This window comes from Mauremys reevesii, linkage group 14, assembly GCF_016161935.1.
Source record: "Mauremys reevesii isolate NIE-2019 linkage group 14, ASM1616193v1, whole genome shotgun sequence".
NCBI classification, from domain to species: Eukaryota; Metazoa; Chordata; order Testudines; family Geoemydidae; genus Mauremys; species Mauremys reevesii.
Window position 1 is genome coordinate 1057797 of NC_052636.1, and position 25641 is coordinate 1083437.

At 55.6% G+C, this 25641-nt stretch overlaps 1 protein-coding gene and 3 non-coding genes across 4 annotated transcripts in view; all 4 read right to left on the reverse strand.

Moving 5' to 3' along the window:
- LOC120381395 (zinc finger protein 3-like) overlaps window positions 1-22325 on the reverse strand; it is a 35628-nt gene extending 13303 nt beyond the window's left edge. Inside the window, exons 1-5 of the mRNA XM_039499589.1 lie at window positions 22217-22325; window positions 20342-20628; window positions 17115-17224; window positions 12490-13613; window positions 12287-12406 (exon numbers count right to left, since the gene is read on the reverse strand). Of these exons, the coding sequence (XP_039355523.1) occupies window positions 12287-12406; window positions 12490-13605 (1236 nt within the window). The 5' untranslated portion in view covers window positions 13606-13613; window positions 17115-17224; window positions 20342-20628; window positions 22217-22325. The remainder of the gene's footprint in view (window positions 1-12286; window positions 12407-12489; window positions 13614-17114; window positions 17225-20341; window positions 20629-22216) is intronic.
- TRNAG-UCC lies at window positions 1423-1494 on the reverse strand. Its single transcript has one exon. It is a non-coding gene; the product is annotated as a tRNA-Gly (tRNA).
- TRNAG-UCC lies at window positions 3853-3924 on the reverse strand. The gene has a single exon. It is a non-coding gene; the product is annotated as a tRNA-Gly (tRNA).
- TRNAG-UCC lies at window positions 6342-6413 on the reverse strand. The gene has a single exon. It is a non-coding gene; the product is annotated as a tRNA-Gly (tRNA).
- Window positions 22326-25641: the final 3316 nt, after the last annotated feature.

Below are 25641 nucleotides of genomic sequence, written 5' to 3' on the forward strand. Positions count from 1 at the left end.
AAGGGAGCGGGGAAGTCTCAGGTGGCTCCTCCTCGTAGCGAGCGAGGGGAAGCCCCAGCCAGTCCGGGTCTGCTCCCGGAGATGGCTGGGCTCTGACTGAGCTCTGATGACCGGCTTTTATACTTCCGGGTCCGCCTGACCCTCTGAGGGGCGGGCTCACTGCTCTGTAGCCCCGCCCCTTCCGGTGTCCAGGGCTCAACCCTCCCAGGGGAGGAGGGGAGCCACACCGGCCCACTACATAGCCCCTAAGGATAGTATAGTTAAAGTAAAAGAAACAGGTGCCTGTTTGCTAGAAGTAGAATAAGCTCTTCCCCCCACTCTGTAATCAATTGCCCTCTTGACTGAATGAGGTGTGAATGAGTGAGGCTTGGAAGACCCCCACCTCCAGACAGCGACAACAGTTGCAGAGGGAATGGGAGCCAGAGCAGAGGACAATACAACTTGTCAAGTGGGCCCCACAAAGAAGAGCAGACATACTGACGGCCTCAGGGGTTAGAAGCCAGAACCTGCTTTAGAAAACACCCTCTGTGAGCAGCACTGGGACAACACCCAGAGAAAAGCAGCACAAAGACCAACGAACACAGACCAACCGTCACAGACCCAGATTTTGAATCTGGTCTAGATTTGCATAAGAGGGAAGCTGCTATAAATGTGAGGTGTCTTGCAGGAGGACCCCGGGTCTCGTCTTGTCACCATCGGAGCATCGATCCGGATCGGCAGAAGCCCGGCTCCACCCCTCCCCCATCTAACTCACCTGGCCAGTGCAGTTAAGGGGAGCAACTAGTTGGTAACAACAGCAAGACGGAGTGTGAGTGTGTGTGTGTGTGTGTGTGTGTGAATGCATGACTGTGAGATATCTCATATGCATATCATAGAGTATTAACTGATACCTGTATTACTAATAAATGTGGCATTTTGCCTTAATCCCCCTGAAAAGATCCTGTATGGTACTTTGAGTACAACACCTCACCCTCACAGCCCCTCCCTTCACACTGAGACCCACATGGACCCTCCCCCTCACAGCCCCTCACCTCACCTCACCCTGACACCCCATAGCCCTCCCCCTCACAGCCCCTCCCCTCACACATAGAGGGATTTGGTTGCTGGGGCCTGACATTACAAACCCCGGGGTGAGATTTCTGAGGATTTGCTCACTGAGCCTCCCCCGCCCCAACCCCATTTGGCCTCTTACCCTACAGCCCCACTCAGGCTCAACCCCAAGGCCCTGGCCCCACTCGGCCTCTCCACCCACGGCCCCATCCCTGCTGCTCCTCTTCCCACACTTGCTCCAAGATCCTTGTAGAGTCCCCCCCCTTTCTTCCTCCACTGGGATCCGGGACATTCATTCTCCTGTTCCAGTGATAAACTGACACAACGGGACTGAAACTAAACCAATTCCCGGCCAAGAAAAGGGCACATCCTTGCATTGGCCGGGAATCGAACCCGGGTCAACTGCTTGGAAGGCAGCTATGCTCACCACTATACCACCAATGCATCTGGTAGGAGGGTTTTTCCCAGGTGCCACTTATGCCAAATCACTCACCCCCAAAGAGCTCAGGAACCGGCCAGACAGGCTGGAGGCAGCCTGTGAGAAGAGACAGGTTACCAGAGTGACTGACGGATGACGTGGCCTCCACATCCCAGCCTGAGGTAGCACACCAACCCCATCTCTGCCCTCAGAGAAGGAAATGAAAACCGATGACCATGACAGACTTTTTAAAGCACATTTTGGCTTGGTTCCTGCCATGTACAGATGGGTTTGTTGCTGCTGCTGATTCCAACTTTGGCTCTGCCCGGGTAAGGAACGATTCAGGCTGTCACTCCAGTGAAGATGGGAGATGATTTTTAAACAGACGGCTGCCTCCTCTTAAGGGTGTTTGTCTCTTCTAATGGGTGACATGCAGGCCCAGCCCCCCGCTCCTCTCTCTCCCGAGGAAATGACACACAAAATCCCAAAAAATTTCTTTTCACCAAAGGAGAAAAAAGAGGGCCAGCAGAACATTAGAAACAAAACAAAACCCCCCCCCTAGGGGGGTAAGCCGTTTTTTTGTCAAAAAATTTCTTTCTTGGTCATGGTCTAGTCCAGTCCCCAGAAGAGAGAAAATAACACAAAATAAATAACAATAGGTCAATAAAAAGATTTTGGGATCTGTTCAAAAGTGTCTGGCAGTCTGGATTTGGCCTGCCGTCCGCCTATTGACGACCCTCTTCTACGCACATTGACTCTGAGAGGTGATTTATCGCCACTCTCTTGGATCTGAAGAGCTGGTTAGCTTTACCCTCGGTATCCCACCAGGCTGACCTATCGATGGTGACACTAGGACTGAAGGATTCTATCGTATTATAAAAAAAATTAAATAAAGATGTGGTCTGAACGTGAGCGTTCTGGTATGAAAGGCGGGTTTCCCCCGGTTGAGTCCCAAATGCTCTGCTAGAAACGCCCCCGGGACCCCGCACTCCCCAGCAGGAGTGAAAGGAGAAACCCCCCAGCTCTGCACGGAGCGCCCGGCAGATTCATCAGGGGTGGGGGGAATTGACTTTCTTTGCTGCTGAGACGGGAGCGAGGGCCGGTCTCAGGGAAGCGAGGTTCCCTCTCTGCTTCCTGGGGCCCTGCCTGCTTCAGACCAGGGGTTCTCATCCTTTTTTCCTGGACCCCCTCCCCACTGCAACATGCTATAAAAACTCCACAGCCCACCTGTGCCACAACACCTGTTTCTCTGCACGGCCCGTGGATTAAAAGCCGGGGCCAGCATTAGGGGGTGGCAGGCAGGGCAATTCCCTGGGGTCCCACCCCACAGGGGCCCCCGTGACGTTAAGTTGCTCAGGCTTCAACTTTGACCCCGGGTGGTGGGACTCCTGCTCAGGCTTCTGCCCTGGGACCCAGCGCGTCTCACGTTAGCCCTGTTCTCTGGGTTATTTCAGTCGACCCCCTGAAACCTGCTGGCAGCCCCCTTGGCCCCTGATTGAGAACCGCGGTTCAGTTCCTGTTCCTGAGGGCAGGCAGCCGCCCGGTGCCGCTGGCAGTGCCTGAGGATCCTAATCTGAAGGGCCCGAGTCCAGCCCTCAGGGAAAGCGGCAGGTTTTTCTCCCCACTTCAGGCTTGTCTGAGCAGAGCTCCAGGGGAATCGCAGAGAATAAAGACTCAGTCGGACTGATTGCTCCTCCGCACCCAGACTGATCTAAGGCACTAACTCGCTCTTCTCCTTCCTGCCGCTGTAACGCAGCTGGGGATCCCCACTCCTAGACGTGCTTTTCCCCAGACCGTGAATTCCCCACAGGGCTATTCCGGGGGCTCCAGGCCCCACCCCAGGACAGACGGGGCAGTAACCTCCCATCACCCCTGTGAGACGCCCAGGGACCCTGCAGGGACAGCGGCTCCATGCTGGGCCCTAGGGTTCCCCAACGCAGCTGCTTCAGTTCAACCCCCGTGTCAGGGGGCTCCTGCTGCCTGGAGGGGACTATATCCTCATGGCCTCTCCCCCTCACAGACACACCCCATATCCCTCCCCCTCACACATAGAGGGATTTGGTTGCTGGGGCCTGACATTACAAACCCCGGGGTGAGATTTCTGAGGATTTACTCACTGAGCCTCCTCCCCCCCAACCCCATTTGGCCTCTTACCCTACGGCCCCACTCAGGCTCAACCCCAAGGCCCTGTCCCCACTCAGCCTCTCCCCCCACGGCCCCATCCCCGCTGCTCCTCTTCCCACACTTGCTCCCAGATCCTTGTAGAGTCCCCCCCCTTTCTTCCTCCACTGGGATGTGGGACATTCATTCTCCCATTCCAGTGATAAACTGACACAACGGGACTGAAACTAAACCAATTCCCGGCCAAGAAAAGGGCACAGCCCTGCATTGGCCGGGAATCGAACCCGGGTCAACTGCTTGGAAGGCAGCTATGCTCACCACTATACCACCAATGCATCTGGCAGGAGGGTTTCTCCCGGGTGCCACTTATGCCAAATGACTCACCCCCACAGAGCTCAGGAACCGGCCAGACAGGCTGGAGGCAGCCTGTGAGCAGAGACAGGTTCCCAGAGTGACTGACGGATGGGGACGTGGCCTCCACATCCCAGCCTGAGGTAGCACCAACCCCATCTCTGCCCTCAGAGAAGGGAAATGAAAATCGATGACCATGAAGACAAATTTCACCCCAGCAGGAAGGAGACGGCTCCTTTTAAAGCACATTTTGGCTTGGTTCCTGCTACGTACAGATGGGTTTGTTGCTGCTGCTGATTCCAATCCTTGGGCTCTGCCTGGGTAAGGAACGATTCAGGCTGTCACTCCAGTGAAGATGGGAGATGATTTTTTTTGACAGGGACGGCTGCCTCCTCTTAAGGGTGTCTGTCACCTTCTAATCTAGTGGGTGATACATGCAGGCAGCCCCCGCTCCTGGGTCTCTCCCGAGGAAATGAAGTTTCCACACAAAATCCCAAAGCTTTTCACCGAAAGGAGGGAAAGGAAGTGGCCAGCAGAACATTAGGAAGGTAACACAACCCCATTCTTAGGGGTAAGCCGTTCTTTTTTGGCAAGGTCCAAATTTCTTGGTCACGGTCTACTCAAAGTCCAGCCTCCAGAGAAAATAACAATACAAAATAACAATAGGTAAATAAAAAGATTTCGGGATGTGTTCAAAAGTGTCTGGCAGTCCGGATTTGGCCTGCCGTCCACCTATTGACGACCCCTCTTCTACGCACATTGGCTCTGATAGGTGATTTATCTCCACTCTCTTGGATCTGAAGAGCTGGTTAGCTTTACCCTCGGTATCCCACCAGGCTGACCAAGCCACGTTATCGACGGTGACACTAGGACTGAAGGATTCTATCGTATTCTAAAAAAAAGTAAATAAAGATGTGGTCTGAACGTGAGTGTTCTGGTATGAAAGGCGGGTTTCCCCCGGTTGAGTCCCAAATGCTCTGCTAGAAACGCCCCCCGGGACCCTGCACTCCCCAGCAGGAGTGAAAGGAGAAACCCCCCAGCTCTGCACAGAGCTCCCGGCTGATTCATCAGGGCTGGGGGGAATTGACTTTCTTTGCTGCTGAGACGGGAGCGAGGGCCGGTCTCAGGGAAGCGAGGTTCCCTCTCTGCTTCCTGGGGCCCTGCCTGCTTCAGACCAGGGGTTCTCATCCTTTTTTCCTGGACCCCTCCCCACTGCAACATGCTATAAAAACTCCACAGCCCACCTGTGCCACAACACCTGTTTCTCTGCACGGCCCGTGGATTAAAAGCCGGGGCCAGCATTAGGGGGTAGCAGGCAGGGCAATTCCCTGGGGTCCCACCCCACAGGGGGCCCCGTGACGTTAAGTTGCTCAGGCTTCAACTTTGACCCCGGGTGGTGGGACTCCTGCTCAGGCTTCAGCCCTGGGACCCAGCGCGTCTCACGTTAGCCCTGCTCTCTGGGTTATTTCAGTCGACCCCCTGAACCCTGCTGGCGGCCCCCTTGGCCCCTGGTTGAGAACCGCGGTTCAGTTCCTGTTGCCGATGGCAGGCAGCCGCCCGGTGCCGCTGGCAGTGCCTGAGGATCCTAATCTGAAGGGCCCGAGTCCAGCCCTCAGGGAAAGCGGCAGGTTTTTCTGCCACTTCAGGCTTGTCTGAGCAGAGCTCCAGGGGAATCCCAGAGAATAAAGGCTCAGTCGGACTGATTGCTCCTCCGCACCCAGACTGATCTAAGGCACTAACTCGCTCTTCTCCTTCCTGCCGCTGTAACGCAGCTGGGGATCCCCACTCCTAGACGTGCTTTTCCCCAGACCGTGAATTCCCCACAGGGCTGTTCCGGGGGCTCCAGGCCCCACCCCAGGACAGACGGGGCAGTAACCTCCCATCACCCCTGTGTGACGCCCAGGGACCCTGCAGGGACAGCGGCTCCATGCTGGGCCCTAGGGTTCCCCAACGCAGCTGCTTCAGTTCAACCCCCGTGTCAGGGGGCTCCTGCTGCCTGGAGGGGACTATATCATCATGGCCTCTCCCCCTCACAGACACACCCCATATCCCTCCCCCTCACACGTAGGGGGATTTGGTTGCTGGGGCCTGACATTACAAACCCCAGGGTGAGATTTCTGAGGATTTACTCACTGATCCTCCTCCCCCCCCCGACCCCATTTGGCCTCTTACCCTACAGTCCCACTCAGGCTCAACCCCAAGGCCCTGGCCCCACTCGGCCTCTCCCCCCACGGCCCCATCCACGCTGCTCCTCTTCCCACACTTGCTCCAAGATCGTTGCAGAGTCCCCCCCTTTCTTCCTCCACTGGGATCCGGGACATTCATTCTCCCGTTCCAGTGATAAACTGACACAACGGGACTGAAACTAAACCAATTCCCGGCCAAGAAAAGGGCACAGCCCTGCATTGGCCGGGAATCGAACCCGGGTCAACTGCTTGGAAGGCAGCTATGCTCACCACTATACCACCAATGCATCTGGCAGGAGGATTTCTCCCGGGTGCCACTTATGCCAAATGACTCACCCGCACAGAGCTCAGGAGCCGGCCAGACAGGCTGGAGGCAGCCTGTGAGCAGAGACAGGTTCCCAGAGTGACTGACGGATGGGGACGTGGCCTCCACATCCCAGCCTGACGTAGCACCAACCCCATCTCTGCCCTCAGAGAAGGGAAATGAAAATCGATGACCATGGTGACAAATTTCACCCCAGCAGGAAGGAGACGGCTCCTTTTATAGCACATTTTGGCTTGGTTCCTGCTACGTACAGATGGGTTTGTTGCTGCTGCTGATTCCAATCCTTGGGCTCTGCCCGGGTAAGGAACGATTCAGGCTGTCACTCCAGTGAAGACGGGAGATGATTTTTTTGACAGGGACGGCTGCCTCCTCTTAAGGGTGTTTGTCTGTCACCTTCTAATCTAGTGGGTGATACATGCAGGCAGCCCCCGCTCCTGGGTCTCTCCCGAGGAAATAAAGTTTCCACACAAAATCCCAAAGCTTTTCACCGAAAGGAGGGAAAGGAAGTGGCCAGCAGAACATTAGGAAGGTAACACAACCCCATTCTTAGGGGTAAGCCGTTCTTTTTTGTCAAGGTCCAAATTTCTTGGTCACGGTCTACTCAAAGTCCAGCCTCCAGAGAAAATAACAATACAAAATAACAATAGGTAAATAAAAAGATTTCGGGATCTGTTCGAAAGTGTCTGGCAGTCCGGATTTGGCCTGCCGTCCGCCTATTGACGACCCCTCTTCTACGCACATTGACTCTGAGAGGTGATTTATCGCCACTCTCTTGGATCTGAAGAGCTGGTTAGCTTTACCCTCGGTATCCCACCAGGCTGACCAAGCCACGTTATCGATGGTGACACTAGGACTGAAGGATTCTATCGTATTATAAAAAAAAGTAAATAAAGATGTGGTCTGAACGTGAGCGTTCTGGCAGCGGTGTAGCGAGTGCCCTCCGTACCCTCCGACCGGAGGGGGCCCCGGAAGGAAGGGGGCCCCTAAAAGTGCCAAAAAAAGTAAGGTATAACTAGGGAAGTGACATTTATTGATGCTATTGCACAATCCATGTCGGTTTTACTGACAAAACCGTGAAGTCAGTATGATACATCATAATGCTATTGGCTACATCAGTTGTCTGTCGGTCAGTTTCAAATTTTAGTTGGACCCATTCAAAGAATGTGTATTTGCGTTCATAATGGCGGTCGGCCGAGGGCTTATTGGAAGCGTTTCTTGAAAAGGCAAACAACTTAGGAATCGACATTGCTGACATGAGAGGCCAAGCTTATGATAACGGCGCAAATATGAGAGGAAAGAATAAAGGCGTTCAAGCCCGCATGCTAGAAATAAATGACCGTGCCTTGTATGTACCATGTGGAGCTCACACTTGGAATCTTGTGATCTCAGACGTGGCAAAGTCATCGAAATATGCCGTTGACTTTTTCGGTCTGATTAACAGAATATACGTTATCTTTTCTTCGTCACCTTCACGTTGGGGTATACTTCAAGAACATAGGCCAATATCTGTTAAAGGGTTATCGGACACTTGTTGGGAGTCGAGAATTGAAGCTGTGAAGCCATTGCATTATCACCTTGAAGAATTGTGCAATGCTTTGTCATCGTTGCGAGAATATGCGCTCGAAAAGAAAGATGGCAATACAGCAACAGAAGCCGGTGCGCTTTAGACCATGTTACTATGTGGCCTTTTGTTCTGACTGTGTACACGTGGTATGATATACTATTTCACGTCAATAAAACCAGCAAATTAATTCAGTCACCAGATGTGTCAATTGACGTACTGCAGGCAGAAGTCGGTGCGTCAATGAAGTTTTTGGAAGACTATCGAAATACAGGATATAACTCTGTGGTCACAAATGCATGTGAAATAGCAGAGCATATGGGTATTGAGCAGGTGTTTCCAGAAACCAGGGTGTGACGTAAGAAGAGAATGTTTGATTTCGAAAGTGCTGATGATTCGAGTCGTCTTTCTGCCGAAGAAAAATTCAAATCGCAGTTCTTTCTTGTTCTCACTGATCAGGCCATATCTTCTGTTTCGTCGCGATTTGACCAACTCGTGGAGTGGTATAAGTTGTTTGGATTTCTGTACAACGCTAACAGCCTAAAGCAATGTCACAGAGAAAACGAAGTGGAGAATCACAGCAAAAATTTTGAAAGAAAAATGGGAGACATTGATGCAAACGAACTCATAATGGAATTGAATCGTTTTATTTATGTCATCGAGAAAGAGAGAGAGAGGACTTGTCACGGCAAACAATTTTTTAATGTACATATACAAGAACAGCCTTCAGGAGATATATCCGAATCTTTGCATTTGCATCAGAATTCTTCTGACCACACCAGTTACTGTCGCCGGTGCTGAAAGGAGCTTCAGCAGAATGAAACTGATCAAGAATATCCTGCGCTCAACCATGACAGAAGACAGGCTTTCTGCGCTTGCAGTTATCTCAATCAAAAACAAGATTGTCAGATCTCTGGACTATGACGCATTGATTAACCAATTTGCGGAGAACTAGGCTCGAAAGAAGTGCTTTGCGTAAATACGGAATACATGTACACTGTAGGCCTATGTATACATAATATGAACCCTGTATATTGTATAAAATAAATACCGCATTCCAGTTTCTGCATTGTAAGGGGCCCCGGACATATGTTCGGAGGGGGCCACGTTCTTTGTTGCTACAGCCCTGCATTCTGGTATGAAAGGCTGGTTTCCCCCGGTTGAGTCCCAAATGCTCTGCTAGAAACGCCCCCGGGACCCCGCACTCCCCAGCAGGAGTGAAAGGAGAAACCCCCCAGCTCTGCACGGAGCTCCCGGCTGATTCATCAGGGGTGGGGGGAATTGACTTTCTTTGCTGCTGAGACGGGAGCGAGGGCCAGTCTCTGGGAAGCGAGGTTCCCTCTCTGCTTCCTGGGGCCCTGCATGCTTCAGACCAGGGGTTCTCATCCTTTTTTTCCTGGACCCCCCTCCCCACTGAAACATGCTATAAAAACTCCACAGCCCACCTGTGCCACAACACCTGTTTCTCTGCACGGCCCGTGGATTAAAATCCGGGGCCAGCATTAGGGGGTAGCAGGCAGGGCAATTCCCTGGGGTCCCACCCCACAGGGGGCCCCGTGACGTTAAGTTGCTCAGGCTTCAACTTTGACCCCGGGTGGTGGGACTCCTGCTCAGGCTTCAGCCCTGGGACCCGGTGCGTCTCACGTTAGCCCTGCTCTCTGGGTTATTTCAGTCCACCCCCTGAACCCTGCTGGCAGCCCCCTTGGCCCCTGGTTGAGAACCGCGGTTCAGTTCCTGTTGCCGAGGGCAGGCAGCCGCCCGGTGCCGCTGGCAGTGCCTGAGGATCCTAATCTGAAGGGCCCGAGTCCAGCCCTCAGGGAAAGCGGCAGGTTTTTCTGCCACTTCAGGCTTGTCTGAGCAGAGCTCCAGGGGAATCGCAGAGAATAAAGACTCAGTCGGACTGATTGCTCCTCCGCACCCAGACTGATCTAAGGCACTAACTCGCTCTTCTCCTTCCTGCCGCTGTAACGCAGCTGGGGATCCCCACTCCTAGACATGCTTCTCCCCAGACCGTGAATTCCCCACAGGGCTGTTCCGGGGGCTCCAGGCCCCACCCCAGGACAGACGGGGCAGTAACCTCCCATCGCCCCTGTGAGACGCCCAGGGACCCTGCAGGGACAGCGGCTCCATGCTGGGCCCTAGGGCCCCCAAACGCAGCTGCTTCAGTTCAACCCCCGTGTCAGGGGGCTCCTGCTGCCTGGAGGGGACTATATCCTCATGGCCTCTCCCCCTCACAGACACACCCCAAATCCCTCCCCTTACACTGATACCCCCTTGTCCCTCCCCTCACAATGACGCCCTGCAGTCCCACCACCCCAGGAACGGCCACCGCTTTCCCCTGTGGGCCCCTCCTCCTTTTGCCCCCATGGGCTGGGCTGAGTGGGGGGGGGTCCGGGCCTTTCCACCCTGTGCTCCCCCATGGGTAGGTGAGGAAGGAGTTTCCCATGCTCCTTTGGGAGACACTGGGGGAGGGGCTATGAGGGGTTTGCGGGGGACAGGGGGGTTATCCGTGCAGAGCATTCGGGGGGTACAGTAAATGGGGGTGGATGAGGCAGCAGCCAGGCCAGTAGGGTAAGGGCTGAACCCCCTGCACTGCAAGGTTACCCCCCACAGCAGACACCCCAATCCCAGCGCTGGGCCCAGGGGATTACAGGCCGTTCCCCCATCTGCTAGTGAGGAGCCCCCCTGATCCCAGCCCTGGGGCTTGAGGGGGGTTATACTCTGCACCCCTGTGCCCCCCCCCGCAATGCCAGCTGGCGGGAAGTAGGAGACATTTCTGTGCTGGGGGTGAGGGCCGGGATCGAAACCCTTCAGAAATCATGAGTCAGTCCCCTCCCCCTCCCAGGTGACGGGGTCGGTTTGTTCCCTGGCCAGCGAGAGCAGCCCCAGCTCTCCGCACCTCCTGGGCCAGGCCGCACTCAGCTCCCCCAGGAAACGCCCCAGGCTGCTGCCGCTCAAGGGGACCCCCTTGAATCCCATGCAATGCTATAGACTAGGGACCGAATGGCTGGGCAGCAGTTCTGCAGAAAAGGACCTAGGGGTTACGGTGGACGAGAAGCTGGATATGAGTCAACAGTGTGCCCTTGTTGCCAAGAAGGCTAACGGCATTTTGAGTTGTATAAGTAGGGGCATTGCCAGCAGATCGAGGGACGTGATCATTCCCCTCTATTCAGCACTGGTGAGGCCTCATTTGGAGTACTGTGTCCAGTTTTGGGCCCCACACTACAAGAAGGAATGGGGACAAATTGGAGCGATTCCAGCGGAGGGCAACAAAAATGATGAGGGGGCTGGAGCACATGACTTATGAGGAGAGGCTGAGGGAACTGGGATTGTTTAGTCTGCAGAAGAGAAGAATGAGGCGGGATTTGATAGCTGCTTTCAACTTCCTGAAGGGGGGTCGAAAGAGGATGGATCTAGACTGTTCTCAGTGGTGGCAGATGACAGAACAAGGAGTGATGGTCTCAAGTTGCAGTGGGGGAGGTTTAGGCTGGATATTAGGAAAAACTTTTTCACTAGTAGGGTTGTGAAGAACTGGAATGGGTTACCTAGGGAGGTGGTGGAATCTCCTTCCTTAGAGGTTTTTAAGGTCAGGCTTGACAAAGCCCTGGCTGGGATGATTTAGTGGGGGATTGGTCCTGCTTTGAGCAGGGGGTTGGACTAGATACCTCCTGAGGTCCCTTCCAACCCTGATCTTCTATGAGTCTATGACCCCTCCCCCCACACACCTCCCCACCAAAATTCCCTCTAAGCTGCCCCACCGGAGGCTTCCCTCCTCCCCCAAAGCCTGTTAACCTAATTCTTTGTGTTCTTCTGCATGTCCCAACCATGTTTCCAGCTAATGAGACTGATGGACCAATGCTGACTGTGCTTGTTCTTGACATCTTCTCTTCTCCTCTCCTGGTTCTCCTCCTACCTCTCTGATCTCTCCGTCAGCGTGGCCTGCATCACGGCCCCTCCAACTTTCTTTGTGGGGTCTACACGGTTCTGTCCCGCTTTGTGGTTCCCCAGAAACACCAGTTCCCCGTCGCCTTCTCCCCTCCCACTGCTCCCCCTTCTCCCAAGGAGTCCTGAACTGGAGCCTCACAATCTCTCCTATCACCACTTGGCCCCACCTGACAGTCCCACCTTCCGTGCATTTGGGAAGTGATGCAGTTCATCATGATTTACTGTTTAAAGCGTTGCTCTCAGAACTTTTTTTTTTTTGTGCACATCTGGGGCTAAAACCCTGATTCTCATTCTTCCCCCCGGAACGATCTCAGTCCCTCGGCATTCACCTTACGTGGCTCCCAGAAAGCCATACTGAAAAAGGACTCATACTCACAAGTCTCATAGGAGTTGATAATAAGGACCACGGTGAATTGCAAAGGCAAAAGCTGGCAATTCACGTGAGTAAGCTGAGGGAACACAGCAAAGCAAATGGTACAAATACCCTTACAGACCTACAAGAAAAAAAAAACCTCCTTTGTTGTGCCTAGACAAGATCTGTGTGTTGTTCATCTCCCTTGCAGATCCTCTGGTGATAACTGAGGTGTGAGCTCTGATGGAAGCTTTTCCCACACTGGGAGCATCTGTAGGGTCTCTCTCCCGTGTGGATCCTCTGATGTCTCACCAGGGCTGAGCTCACGTTGAAGCTTTTCCCACACTCACAGCACTCATAGGGTCTCTCTTCTTTGTGGATCCTCTGATGTTTACTAAAGGCTGAGCTGTCAATGAAGCTTTTCCCGCACTCGCAGCATTCGTAGGGTCTCTCTCCCGTGTGGATTCTCTGATGATTAATAAGGGCTGAGCTGTCAGCAAAGCTTTTCCCGCACTCACAGCATTCATAGAGTTTCTCCCCTGTGTGGCTTCTCTGATGCCTAACAAGGTGTGAACGCCACGTGAAGGTTTTCCCGCACTCGCAGCATTCACAGGGTCTCTCTCCCGTGTGGATTCTCTGATGCGTAAGAAGGTCTGAGCGGCCACCGAAGCTTTTCCCACACTCGCCGCATTCGTAGGGTCTCAGGCCCGTGTGGATTCTCTGGTGTCTAATAAGGTCTGAGCGGTAAATAAAGTTTTTCCCGCAGTCACAGCATTCGTACGGTCTCTCTCCCACGTGACTTCGCTGGTGTCTGATAAGGTCCGAACTCTGACTGAAGCTTTTCCCGCACTCACAGCACTCATAGGGCTTCTCTCCTGTATGGTTTCTCTGATGTCTAAGAAGGTGTGAGCTCCGAGTGAAGGTTTTCCCGCACTCACGGCATTCGTAGAGTCTCTCTTTCGTGAGGATTCTCTCATGGGTAATAAGGACTGAGCGATTAATGAAGTTTTCCCCACGCTCCGTGCATGTGTTTTTTCTCTCCCCCATGAGGATTCTCTGCTGGGCTGTGGATTCCTTGAGGTCCTTGTGGGTTCCCTCACAATTAATGGATCCACCAGCTTTCTCCCCTGACTGGTTGCCCTGCTGCGTCCCTGGCCTGCGCTGACTCTCACAGGCTTCTCCCGGCTCACGGCACATGGACGCATTCCTTTTACAGCTTTGCGATAATCCCCTATGTGCTTCCACTCCCTCTGCCTCTGCCTGCTGAGACATCGGCTCCCTGTTCTCACTCACCATCCCGTCACCTGATGGGATAGAGAGAGAAACCTCAGAAACAGGAATGGAAAAGCGGAGAGAAACCCCAAAGTGTTGGAGAGATGGGGGAAATCATCAGGACCCGAACTCCCCCAAACTCTTCCCCATGTGGGGAGAAAGGAGGGAATGGAGTCTGCCTCTGTGTCACATGGGGGAAGGGAAGGAGCTCCTGCCAGGGGTCGGGATGGGTAGGAAGCTCTGAGCGATGTCTGCCCTGAGGACCTGACACCTGCAGGGGACATGCAGAGCTCACAAGGTCTTGGTAGGCAAACCCACGTGTTTCCTTCGGGCACTGACAGCCTTTGAGTTGGTTTAATGAGTCCGTACCTCTCAGGAGCTCTCTTTCAGAGCAATTTGTCAAAGTGATTTTTAAATCCCAAGTGCCTGCCATCCTTCCCAGCTTGGTGTCATCCGCATATTTCATAGGCATCCTCTCCACTCCACTGTCCATGTAATTAATTAAAATATTGAATAGTACTGGACCCAGGACTGACCCCTCTGGGACCAATTAAGAGACACCCTCCCAATATATTGATAATTACGCTCTGATTACTGTCTTCCAACCAGTCATCATTTCATCTAGTTTCCCCAGTTCCCAGTCAATTATGTCAATGTCTGTTATCTGGGTATCATTATTATCCTAAAATCCCAACACCTCCCCCCCCCCCATCCCCCCAGTAATCTAAGTTCCCTTCTAAGCTGCGGCGGGTGCAGCAGGCTATCATCAAGGCGCCAGGGGGCAGGGCTGTGAGAGAGGCACCTCTCCCCCGGCCCCAGCCCTGTAAGGATCAGGCCTTCATCTGCGGCCAGATTAAAAGAGCGGCCGAGCAGCAGCCACTGGCTGAGAAGCAGGAAGTCGCATCCTCACATTCCAGCTAAATGACATTAAAACAATGTCATATCGGGCTGTTAAGGAGAACTCGTCCTAATGGCCCCCACTATCACCAGATAAAGAAACAGATCGTAAGATGGTTAAAGAAAACTGAGTTCGATAACATCCCATCTGGCAAGAAATCCCTTATCAATGGTTGTGGTTGTGAAACCCTCATTTCCGTATCGTTTTATCTTTACGGTCTCTGCCTCGGCCCCAGAGCTCCTGCAGCGGGGAGAGGCACCTCTCCCCCCACAGCCCAGGTGCTGGTGTGGGGAAAGAGGGTTGGGGGGACCCTGCACCCCAAACCCCTCATCCCCAGCCCCACCCTAGAGCCTGCACTCCTCCCCATCCAAACCCTCTGCCCCATCCCTGAGCTCCCTCCCACACCCTGAAACCCTCCTCCCCAGTCCCACCCCAGAGCCTGAACCCTCCCGCCCCAGCCCCAGCCCAGAGCCTGCACCCACAGCCAGAGCCCTCACCCCCCCACACACTGCCCCCAACCCTCTCCCCCAGCCCTGAACCCCCTCCCACACTCCGAACCCCTCGGCCCCACCCCCGCCACACATCACCTCCATACTGGTGCCCATAACAAAATTCATTCCGCACATGGATGGGAAAAACGAGAGGGAACATTGCGGCTGTAACCTTCTCAAAGAAGGAAATCAGGTTGGTTTGGCACGATCATTCTAACTGCGGTGACTTACTCATGCTTACTCATGTCGTCTTGAAATTTGCTACTCTTTATGGGCATGCCGAGCTGGGCCACTGGTTGAAATTTGGGTTTAAGGCTCCTGAGAGACAGCTTTCAGACAATGTGGGTTGCGTATTTTTGTTGCATTTTGAAGGAGTTCTGCCCTCTGATATCAACACGCCTGGGTTAAGAGCAATATTTTCGAGTACTTAAATCCAAATGCAGACTTTTCTCTGGTTTACACTTAGATTTAGCTCTGTGGGTTAGGGATGTGAAAAAAAAACCGCACCCCTAACTGAAAGAGCTATGCCAGCAAAATCTCTAGTGTAGATGCAGTTATAGCGGCAAAAAAGGTCCATAAAAAATAATCAAGGAAATCAAATGTCCATAAACTACATTAATTATCTACAGTTGCCCTGTGCGGCCTCATGCCCTTCCAACATATAGACAGTGGCTAAAGTTAAACCTCTGAACACTCCACCTCTGCATTGTAACCTTAACTCTGCCCCCGCCCACGAACCCTGGAGCCGGCAATAGCCTCTGCGAATGTGTCTGTCAGGGTGGTGCAGAGGTTAAGAGCTACTAAGGGAAGTGGAGGATTCTCCATCTCTTCAAGTCAAGGCTGGATGCCTTTCCGGAAGATGGTTTAGTCCAACGCAAGGTATTCAGCTCAGTACAGCAGTGACTGGATGAAATTCTATGGTCTGTGTGATACCTAATAGTCCCTTCTGGCCTTAAAAATCTATGAATCTATAACAGATACGAGGAAGGACTAAGAGAACGCGCCATTGTCTGTGTTGTGTTCACAGACGGGAACACGAGCGTCCCCCGAGGGACCGAGTCTGCCCCGTTTCACTGCTGAGTTTTCTAGCTGGTGCCAGTGAAGGTGCACACGGGGGTGTTTTTGCCACGGGGACTGGCAGCAGCCGGGTGGCGTACGTGTTACTGATCTCCAGGGCTTCGCGAGGGGTGAGTGAAGACAATCAATGACCCAGAAGGAATCCTCGGGGCGAGAGAGGGGAAATGGGTGGTGAGATTTTGCAAGTCCGTGTTGGTTTGTGTGGAGGAAGCTCAGAACAGGTATAGGCAACTTCCAGCCACGAGGCCAGACCTAACCCCCGGTTCTGCCTCAGCAAAGAGACGTTGTTAGACGTTGCCCTGTGCTGCTCCTGGGCCCTGTTCCCGGAGGGCTCTGTACCGGGGGAGGGCAGAGGGCTGGGGTGCGTGTCGCTGGCATGTCGGTGAAACCGGGCAGAGGGGAGGTGGCAGTGTGGGGGTGACGTGAACCTTATTTCATCACTTCCCCTTCTGAGAACCGAGGGGACGGGAATCCTCACCCAGCGAGGTCACCGTCTCGTAGTTCTCCTGCATCCCACCCCGCTCAGAGCATCCAGAAAACACCAGGGTGAGGGGAGAAAGAGAGAGACCTTCACCCCTCCCAGCAGAGAGGGGGGGGGGTGGGCAGGGGTCTTCACATTCATCACTCACTCACTAGCCAGAGGCTGATACAGGAGAGGGAGCCCCCAGCAAGGTCCAGGCCCCCAGGTGAGAAGCCCAAATCCCTCCCCATTCCCAGCAGCTGGATGCGAGGGGACGGAGCATCTCCCCTAATCCCCACGGGTGGGTCCCCCCTTCTTATCTCACAGCAGCCGCCGGTTGATCCGTTCCGGCTCCAGCATTAGGGGTCAGGAAGGTTTTCCCAACACTGTCCGGGGGGGGCAGGGGGGTTGCTTCGTGTTCCAAAAATGAAGGAATTTCCAACCCCAAACCCTAAGAGTCTCTTCCGAGACTCTAGGAACCAGGTGAGACGAGTCCCAGCAGGTTTATCACACCCTCTTTCTGCACCGTGGTATATTTTTCTGCCTCCTCCAGCCTCCTATGTATTAACTGTTCCCTTCCCACCCGCAACTCCCCAACCGTCCCTACCTGAACCGGTGCCAGCGCCAGCCTTGCCCTTCCCCGTCCCACAGGAGGACCGGATGGTCGGGAACAAAACGTGGGTGTTATTCTGCAGCCCGTCAAGGCGAGAGGAGCATCTGGGGAGATGTTAGAAGGGGCTTTGGTTTGCCTCACGTCCCGGTTCTTTGCCCACCGCTTTCCCTGCAGAAAGACGTTCCAGGCTCTGCCACTGAAACAACAGAAATGTCCCAAACACAAGGCCTGGTAATAAGAGGGGGGTAAAAGCACCTAGATATCTGTGGGTGGGGGGCTCAGGGCTGGGGATTGGGGTGTGGGCTCCCCAGAAGGGCGACAGAAACGCCCCTCCCTCAGCTCCTAGCTGTCTCCGCCTCCAGGCACCGCCCCTGCAGCTCCCATTGGCCGCGGTCCCCAGCCAATCATAGAATGGGAGGACTGGAAGGGACCTCGAGAGGTCGTCTAGTCCAGTCCCCTGCACTCATGGCAGGAGTCAGTATTATCTAGACCATCCCTGACAGGTGTTTGTCCAGCCTGCTCTTAAAAATCCCCAACAGTGGAGATTCCACAACCTCCCTGGGCAATTTATTCCAGTGCTTAGCCACCCTGATCGTTAGGAAGTTTTTCCTAATGTCCAACCTAAACCTCCCTTGCTACAATTTAAGCCCATTGCTTCTTGTCCTGCCCTCACAGGTTAGCAAGAACAATTTTTCTCCCTCTTCCTTGTAACGACCTTCTACGTATTTGAAAACTGTGATCATGTCCCCTCGCAGACTTCTCTTCTCCAGACTAAACAAACACAATTTTTTCAATCTTCCCTCAGAGGTCTTGTTTTCTAGACCTTTCATCATTTTTGTTACTCTTCTCGGGACTTTCTCCAATTTGTCCCCATCTTTCCTGAAATGTGCTGCCCAGAGCTGGACACACTGCTCCAGTCGAGGCCTAATCAGTGTGGAGTAGAGCGGAAGAATTACTCCTTGTGTCTTGCTCACAACACTCCTGCTGATACAGTCCAGAATGTTACTTGCCTTTTTTGCAGCAGTGTAACTCTATTGACTCATATTTAGTTTGTGATGCACTGTGACCCCCAGATCCCTTTCCGCAGTTCTCCTTCCTAGGCAACCATTTCCCATTTTGTATGTGTGCAACTGCTTGTTCCTTCCTAAGAGAAGTACTTTGGATTCGTCCTTATTGGATTTAATCCTATTGACTTCAGACCATGTCTCCAGTTTGGAGAGCTGCAGAACCGGGGCTGAAGGTGGAGCAGAGGCAGCACGTGCGCTGGAGGTTGCGGCTTCCCAGGTGCCAAGTAGGGAACCTGCCCCAGCCGCTCCCCCAAGCCCCCACAGGCAGGAGTGGGTGAGGGGTCTGGGCTGGGCCAGGGGGTTGTGGTGAAGGAGAGGGTCAGAGGGTTGGTGCTTACCAAGCTCCCAAAAGCGACCGGCACATCTCTCTGGCAGCGGCTCCTAGGTGGGAGGGGGGGAACCAGGGGGTCTCTGCACACCACTGCCTGCAGGCTGCAGTTCCCGGCCAATGGGAGCTGTGGAGTCGGCGCTCAGGGCAGGAGACCCCCCCCTCCCCAGGGGCCGCAGGAAGGTACCGCCAGCACCTGCCGGCCATCCACACCGGCAGCGGGGAGCCCTGGGGGATGCTTCTTGAACCAGAGAATGCCGGGCATGGAGGAGCCGAACTATTTAAGACATTTCCAGGCTCTTTCGCTGGCAAATAATGGTCACTGACCCACCCCAGAGGTGGCTGCATCTCAGCGCTTGGGGGAAGCAACCCCTCGTGGAGATCATTCCCTCATAGGTTTTGGGGATATTTCTGCTCATAATCAAAGAGTTATGGTCAGAGAGACGGAGGCCAGAAACAACCACCAATCGTCTGCTCCAGCTTCCGGAATATCACAGGACACTGTCGCTCGCTGTAGATTTGACTTGGTAAAAGATAAGCAGGACTAGCACCGCTGGGGTTTGGACTGTATCACAGAGGAGTGTGAATTAGGTGTGTAGGTAAGATAAGGCTGCAAAGCCAGGCTTAAGGCCTGTGAGATATTTAGCTTAGCCAGACAAGACCTTAAGACCAAGATATATTGACATGATCCATTGCCCAAGCAATGATCCTGCACCCGTACATTGCGTTACTGCAGCAAAAATGTGCTAATTGCTGATGCTTAGGAAAACTTGCCACAATGTACCGGGTAACACCACACGATGTCTGTTCTTAACAGTCACAAATATTTGTGGGAATTTTACAATGAGCACAAGTTACCTTAACGAGGGTAAGAGGAACTAAAGCATTAGCCTATGGAAAATGGGGCACCCTGAATTTAGTAGGATGTGGCAGGACAGAGAAGGATACGCCTTTATACGCATGTATGATTATAAGCATAACTCAGGATAAAAGATAGACCCCGTGTTGCAGACCCAGATGACTTCCCTCCTGCCCCCACCAATGTTAAAGATAGCACCCCGCTTGTGTGCGGCAGGGAGGGGAACACATCAGACGTTGTCCAACAGACGACCACCATAAGAGCGGCCAGACTGGTCCATCTAGCCCAAGATCCTGTCTTCCGACAGTGGCCAGTGCCAGGTGCCCCAGAGGGAACGAACAGAACAGGGAACCATCAAGTGATCCATCCCCTGTCGCCCATTCCCAGCTTCCGCCAAACAGAGGCTAGAGACACCATCCCTGCCCAGCCTGGCTAATAGCCACTGATGGACCGGTCCTCCACGAATTTATCTAGTTCTTTTTTTAACCCTGTTATAGTCTTGGCCTTCACAACATCCTCTGGCAAGGAGTTCCACAGGTTGACTGTGCGTTGTGTGCAGAAAAACTTCCTTTAGTTTGTTTTAAACCTGCTGCCTATTCATTTCATTTGGTGACCCCTAGTTCTTATGTTACGTGAATGGGTAAATCACACGTCCTTATTCACTTTCTCCACACCAGTCATGATTTTATAGACCTCAATCACCCCCGCCCCCACTTAGCCGTCTCTTTTCAAGCAGAAAAGTCCCAGTTTTATTAATCTCTCCTCATACAGAAGCCGTTCCAAATCCCTAATCATTTTTGTTGCCCTTTTCTGAACCTTTTCCAACTCCAACAGATCTTTTTGAGATGAGGCGACCACATCTGCACGCCGTATTCAAGGTGTGGATTTAAATAGAGACAATATGGTATTTTCTGTCTTATTATCTATCCTTTTCCTAACGATTCCCAGCACCTGATGCTCATCTTACCCATTCCAGCGTTGCCCGAGGGGATGTGAGTGGGAACGTATTGACGCTGGATATTATGGATTTTCTCTCCACCTTCTGTTACGTTCCAGTGCTCTGGGGTTTCTTTATCTGCTCGGTGAAATGATTAATAAACAGACGCGTGAAATCGGTGATTGTATCCCCTCTGAGAGTTGTTCCTCACGTCTTCCTAGAGTCTCTCAGCCCAGTGATATGCAGAGCAGCGCTTCTCACCCTGTCAATCCTGATACCGCCACCAAATTGGGAGGCCAAATTCTTATCGCAAATCACTGCGGTTTAAAAGACAAATTCATTGTTCCAGTCAATCAAACGAGGCGACAGAACCTAAACTGCCCAGGACCGGCACATTAAACCCAACAGCCGAAAATTAGCCCCCAATACAACAGCCCGAGGGAGACGAGATGATTCTGCGCCACAGGGAGAGAACGGAAGGGACTGCGGAGCCTGCAGTGGCAGGGGAAGAGTTAAGTGAGAGAGATGCAGATAATGGAGGGAAAAGTGATTATGGGAGAATTTAACCCCCTGGCAATTTCCAATATAGAGACTGACTCGGCCGACTAGATTAAAATAACAGGGGGAACACGTCCTGGCCTGAGGGGATTCGTAATTGATATTTCATAATTGCATAGAAAAAAAGCAAAACATGAAATTTCGTATCCATGTTCAATAATAAAAGAGAGAAGGGTGGAAACTAGACACATTTTGGATCCAGTGTCACAAACCTGGGAGGAAAATGGGGGAGGGATTTTAGATCAATAGCGGATCAGAGGCAAAGAGGGGGAAATTAGCATGGGGAAATAGGGTTCAGAGGGGTATCCGAGTTAGTCTGTATCAGGAAAAATAACGAGGAGTCCTTGTGGCATATTTGGGCACACGCTTTCGTGGGCTAAAACCCACTTCATCAGCTTTCGTGGGTTAGAACTAGCTCACGAAAGCTTGTGCCCAATGTCTCTAAGGTGCCTCAAGGACTCCTGGTTGTTTTTTCACGGGGAAATAGTTTTTCGCTTGTGTAATACACAGACAGTAATGGTTCCCCACCAGTCGCGGGGGCAGCAGGGAGCCCTTTGGGAAGGCGTTTTAAGAAGGCCAGGGAGGGGGGCTGGCCGTGGGGAGGGGGCAGCAGGATGGATGGGGCAGGGGACAGGCAGCTGGTGGCTGTGGGGTGCTGCATTGGGCAGACGGGGGTTGGGGGGGGGCAGCAGCCGGGCCTGGTTACTCCACTGAGACCAGTCGCTGCGTCCCTCCCAGGCCCTGTTGCTGGCAGAGACCGACCGGCCGCCCTGTCCCACCCCAGAGCCAGCCGCATCTCCAGGCTCCCCTCCGCTGCACCCACTAACCCCCCTTCCAGTCAGGGCCACAATTTCCCACCCGAACAAGGACAACTGGCTGCCGGTAAAACGGGAGGGAACATTTCCCCCGGCTGAGGAGATTTTAAAGTGACCGGTGAGGATGAGAAAAGGGGGCGAAGCCTGAGGAGGGGAACAGAGACCCCGACAGTCACTGGGGGGAAAAGAGCGGGTGAGTGTCGGGGGGGGGGGAATCTCCAAGGATTTTATCCCCATAGTTGATAGTTGGAGGAAAGGGGGAAGAATTCAGCCTCTGAGACTGAAGTGACAAAACCAGAGCCAACCCCCCCTGCCCCCCTCCCCTGCGATCTCCTGCCTCCCCAGAGCCGGGTCCATCCCCCCCTTCACCCGGTCTGTCCCCCCCTTCCCGGCCCCTGCCCCCCCAGACACACCCAGGGGAACCCCACTGGGGCCCGGCCTCTGGCCCCATCTGCCCCCCAGTTCACACGGTCTGTCCCCCCCCCCCAGACAGGCAAAGTGGGGGGCGGTTCCCACGGTCTCTGTCCGTTACCTGCGGCCCGGGGCTGGTCCCAGCTGGGGCGGGCCGGGCAGGGAGGGGTTAATGCCGGGCTCCCCCCCCAGCACGGACCCCATGGGGGGAGCAGCGTCTCGCATCGCCCCGCCCGGAGCTGCTGCGGGATTTTCCTGCCTCCGCCCCCGGCTGCTCCATCCAGCCCCTTCCTGCGCCTCCTGCAAACCCGGCCCGGGCTGCAGCGCCGGCTGGGACGGGGGGGGGACCAGCCCCCCCAGTTCCCCCCCCCAGCCCTGCCCAGGAGCCTTGGCTGCAGCCGCTGCCTTCCCTGGGGGGGACCCGCTGCTCCCTGCTGAGGGGGGGGCTCTGTTCCCCTCCCACGCTGCCCCCCCCGGCACCCCCTGATCAGGGCTGCCGGGGGGGGGCAAGTGGGGCAATTTGCCGCAGCCCCCCCCCCCACGAGAATATACTAGTCTATAGGATTGCAACTTTTTCTTATGGAAGGGGGGCCCCCGAAATTGCTTTGCCCCAGGCCCCCTGAATCCTCTGGGTGGCCCTGCCCCTGATATCCCAGCAGGGCTCCCCCCACACACCCACTGCTCGCCAGCATCCCCTGCCTGCCCCCCGGATTCTGCCCCCATGGCCCCCCCCACTCACCCCGGTGCAAAGCTGCTCTCCCCCGATCTGTGTCAGGCTGGGGAGACGGGGAGGGCTGGCGGGGGTAGAGGGAAGGGGACCCCCACCTCTGTCCCCCTGAAAGGCAGGATCCCAGTGGGGGGCTCTGAAAGGGGCCCCCAGTTCTAGCACAGACACCCCCCCCAAGTCACCAGCCTCAGGTAAAAGGGACATTCTCTCCCCCACAGGATGTAGGGGACGCGTCCCCCATCCGGTGCTGGTGCCCCACGGCGATCTCAGGGGCCGACGACGGCACCCGGCTGTGGGTGTGGACCTGCTGGGAGTGGGGCGCGGGGGGGTGGATACAGGGAGATCTTAGATGCCCCACGGGGACCACGCGGGGGCATCCGGAGTCTCTGCCCCCAAACATGCCACAATGGACCTAGCGAGAACCCTGGCTGCGCCCCACCCCCCAATCTGCCCTGGTCTAAGGCCCCCCTCCGGCCCCCTCCTGCCCCCATTCTGCCCTGGCCCCACCCCATATGGCCCAGTCCAGGGCCCCCCCCCCCCCCAACGTCCCCAGGTCTAGATCAGGCCCAGGCTCCCCCACACCGCACCCAGGACCCCGGCCAGCCCGCTACACAAGGGGCCGATCAGGCCCCCAGAGGCGCCGGGCGCCATCCCTGCCCAGCCAGCCCCTGTTCACGCCCGGCTGGCAGAGCAGGGCTGGCGGGAGCCCAGGGCCCAGACAGCGGGAGTAGGCCCGGGGTGAGTGCCCCCAGCCCCCCGGCAGCTGCATCCGCGTCTTCCTCACAGCCGGGGGCACTCGGCTGGAGGGGGGTCAGGGGCACAAGAGATTTGGGGCTTTAGGGGGGCTGAGGAAAGCAGAAAGATGGGGAAGTCAAGGGGGCAGTGGGGAGGCGGGTAGTAAGGGATTGGGGGACCTTGTGGGGCAGGGGATAGAGTGGGGGTGGGGAGATATTAGGGGTGGGGTTGGCTGAAGCAGGAGATCAGGAAGAGCGGTGGGGCCGGGGAAGATCAGGGATTTGGAGAAGGGAGGGTGGAGACTGGGGAACCAGAGGGTCGGGTGGGTGGGTGGGGGCCGGGAAGGGACCGGAGGGAGATCAGGGTGCTGTGTGTAGGGGGGGTCCCTTTGGCTCTTGGTGCAGCTGGTAATGGAGGGGTGTGGGGGAGGGAGGGGCTCTGGGCACACTGACCTGGGGGGGCTCTGGCCATGGGGAGGGTCCTAGTGGTGGGCCTGGGGGGCTCATGTCTGGGGGGAGTCTCGGGGAGGGCCCTGGGTGGTGTGTCCCTGCAGGCAGTGGGGGTCTCTGGCCGGGGAGGTGTCGAGGGGTTCCTGGCTGAGGGAGGGGGCTGGGTCCCGGGGGTGTCTGGGGTTCCCCGAGCGGGGGCTGCTCCCAGAGACGCTCCTCACCAGTCAGCTGGTGCTGGGCTCCCAACTCCGAGTGCGGCCGGCCACCACTCGGGTCGGGCAGGAGGGGTTCTCTGCCCATGCCCCAAGGTGGGAGGGTCCCGTCTGGACCTGTGGTGCCGCGAGCCTGGGGAACTCCCTGCCACTGGACCCCGCGTGCACACGCTGGCCTCCAGCCGGATCGGGGACAGAAGCCAGGCGTCCTGAGCCGGGCGGGCGGTGAGGAGGGGGGCCAGGGCATCCTTCCTGGCACCTGGCACCACCTCGCCCTGCGGGACTGCCCCCGGAGCCAAGCCTCAGCCCTTCCCGAGCTGCTTGGGCTCCCAGCACAGGGCTTCCCCAGTCCCTCCCCCGCTTTGGACTGGCAGCTACTGGTTAGCAGCTAGAAGGGGGTTGCCTGGAGCTCTGGGAGGGGAGTGGGGTCTAGTGGTTAGAGCGGGGGGAGAGTGGGAGCCAGGACTCCTGGGTTCTCCCCCTGGCTCTGGGAGGGGAGTGTGGGTTGGAGGAGGGGGGGCTGGGAGCCAGGACTCCTGGGTTCTCTCCCCGGCTCTGGGAGGGGAGTGGGGGCTGGTGGTTAGAGCAGGGGGGCTGGGAGCCAGGACTCCTGGGTTCTCTCCCTGGCTCTGGGAGGGGAGTGGGGGCTGGTGGGTTAGAGCAGGGGGGCTGGGAGCCAGGACTCCTGGGTTCTCTCCCAGCTCTGGGAGAGGGGTGGGGCTGGTGGGTTCGAGCAGGGGGGGCTGGGAGCCAGGACTCCTGGGTTCTCTCCCCGGCTCTGGGAGGGGAGTGGGGGCTGGGGGGTTGGCGCAGGGGGGGCTGGGAGCCAGGACTCCTGGGTTCTCTCTCCAGCTCTGGGATGGGAGCGGGGGCTGGTGGGTTAGAGCAGGGGGGCTGGGAGCCAGGACTCCTGGGTTCTCCCCCTGGCTCTGGGAGGGGAGTGGGGGCTGGTGGGTTAGAGCAGGGGGGGCTGGGAGACAGGACGCCTGGGTTCTCTCCCCGGCTCGGGGAGGGGGGCGCTGGGGACCCAGGCGTCCGGGCGCAGGCAGCGCTGCCGCCCGGGCTGGTGTGCGCAGGGCACAGGAAGGGGCCGGGAGGAAGGAGGCAGGAGCCGGGGAGAACAAAGGCCGGTGAGTAGATCTGGGAGGGGAGCAGAGACTGGGCCCGGGGGGGCTGAACTGTCTCTGGGCAGCAGGAAATCCCGGCGGGGGGGGGGGGAGAGGCGCTGGGGGAGAGAAGCCGGAGTTGCGGCGGTGGGGGGGTAATTGGATCCGGTCCCTGTTTGTGCCACTCCCCCCCCAATACAGAGTCTCTCCAGTTCTTCCCCGTGTCACACGTGGGTGTAAAACCCGGGGCGACCCCCCCCATTTCCCCTCCCCCCATGAGCTCCCCCCCAATCCCCTGTTCTCCCCATAATCCTCCA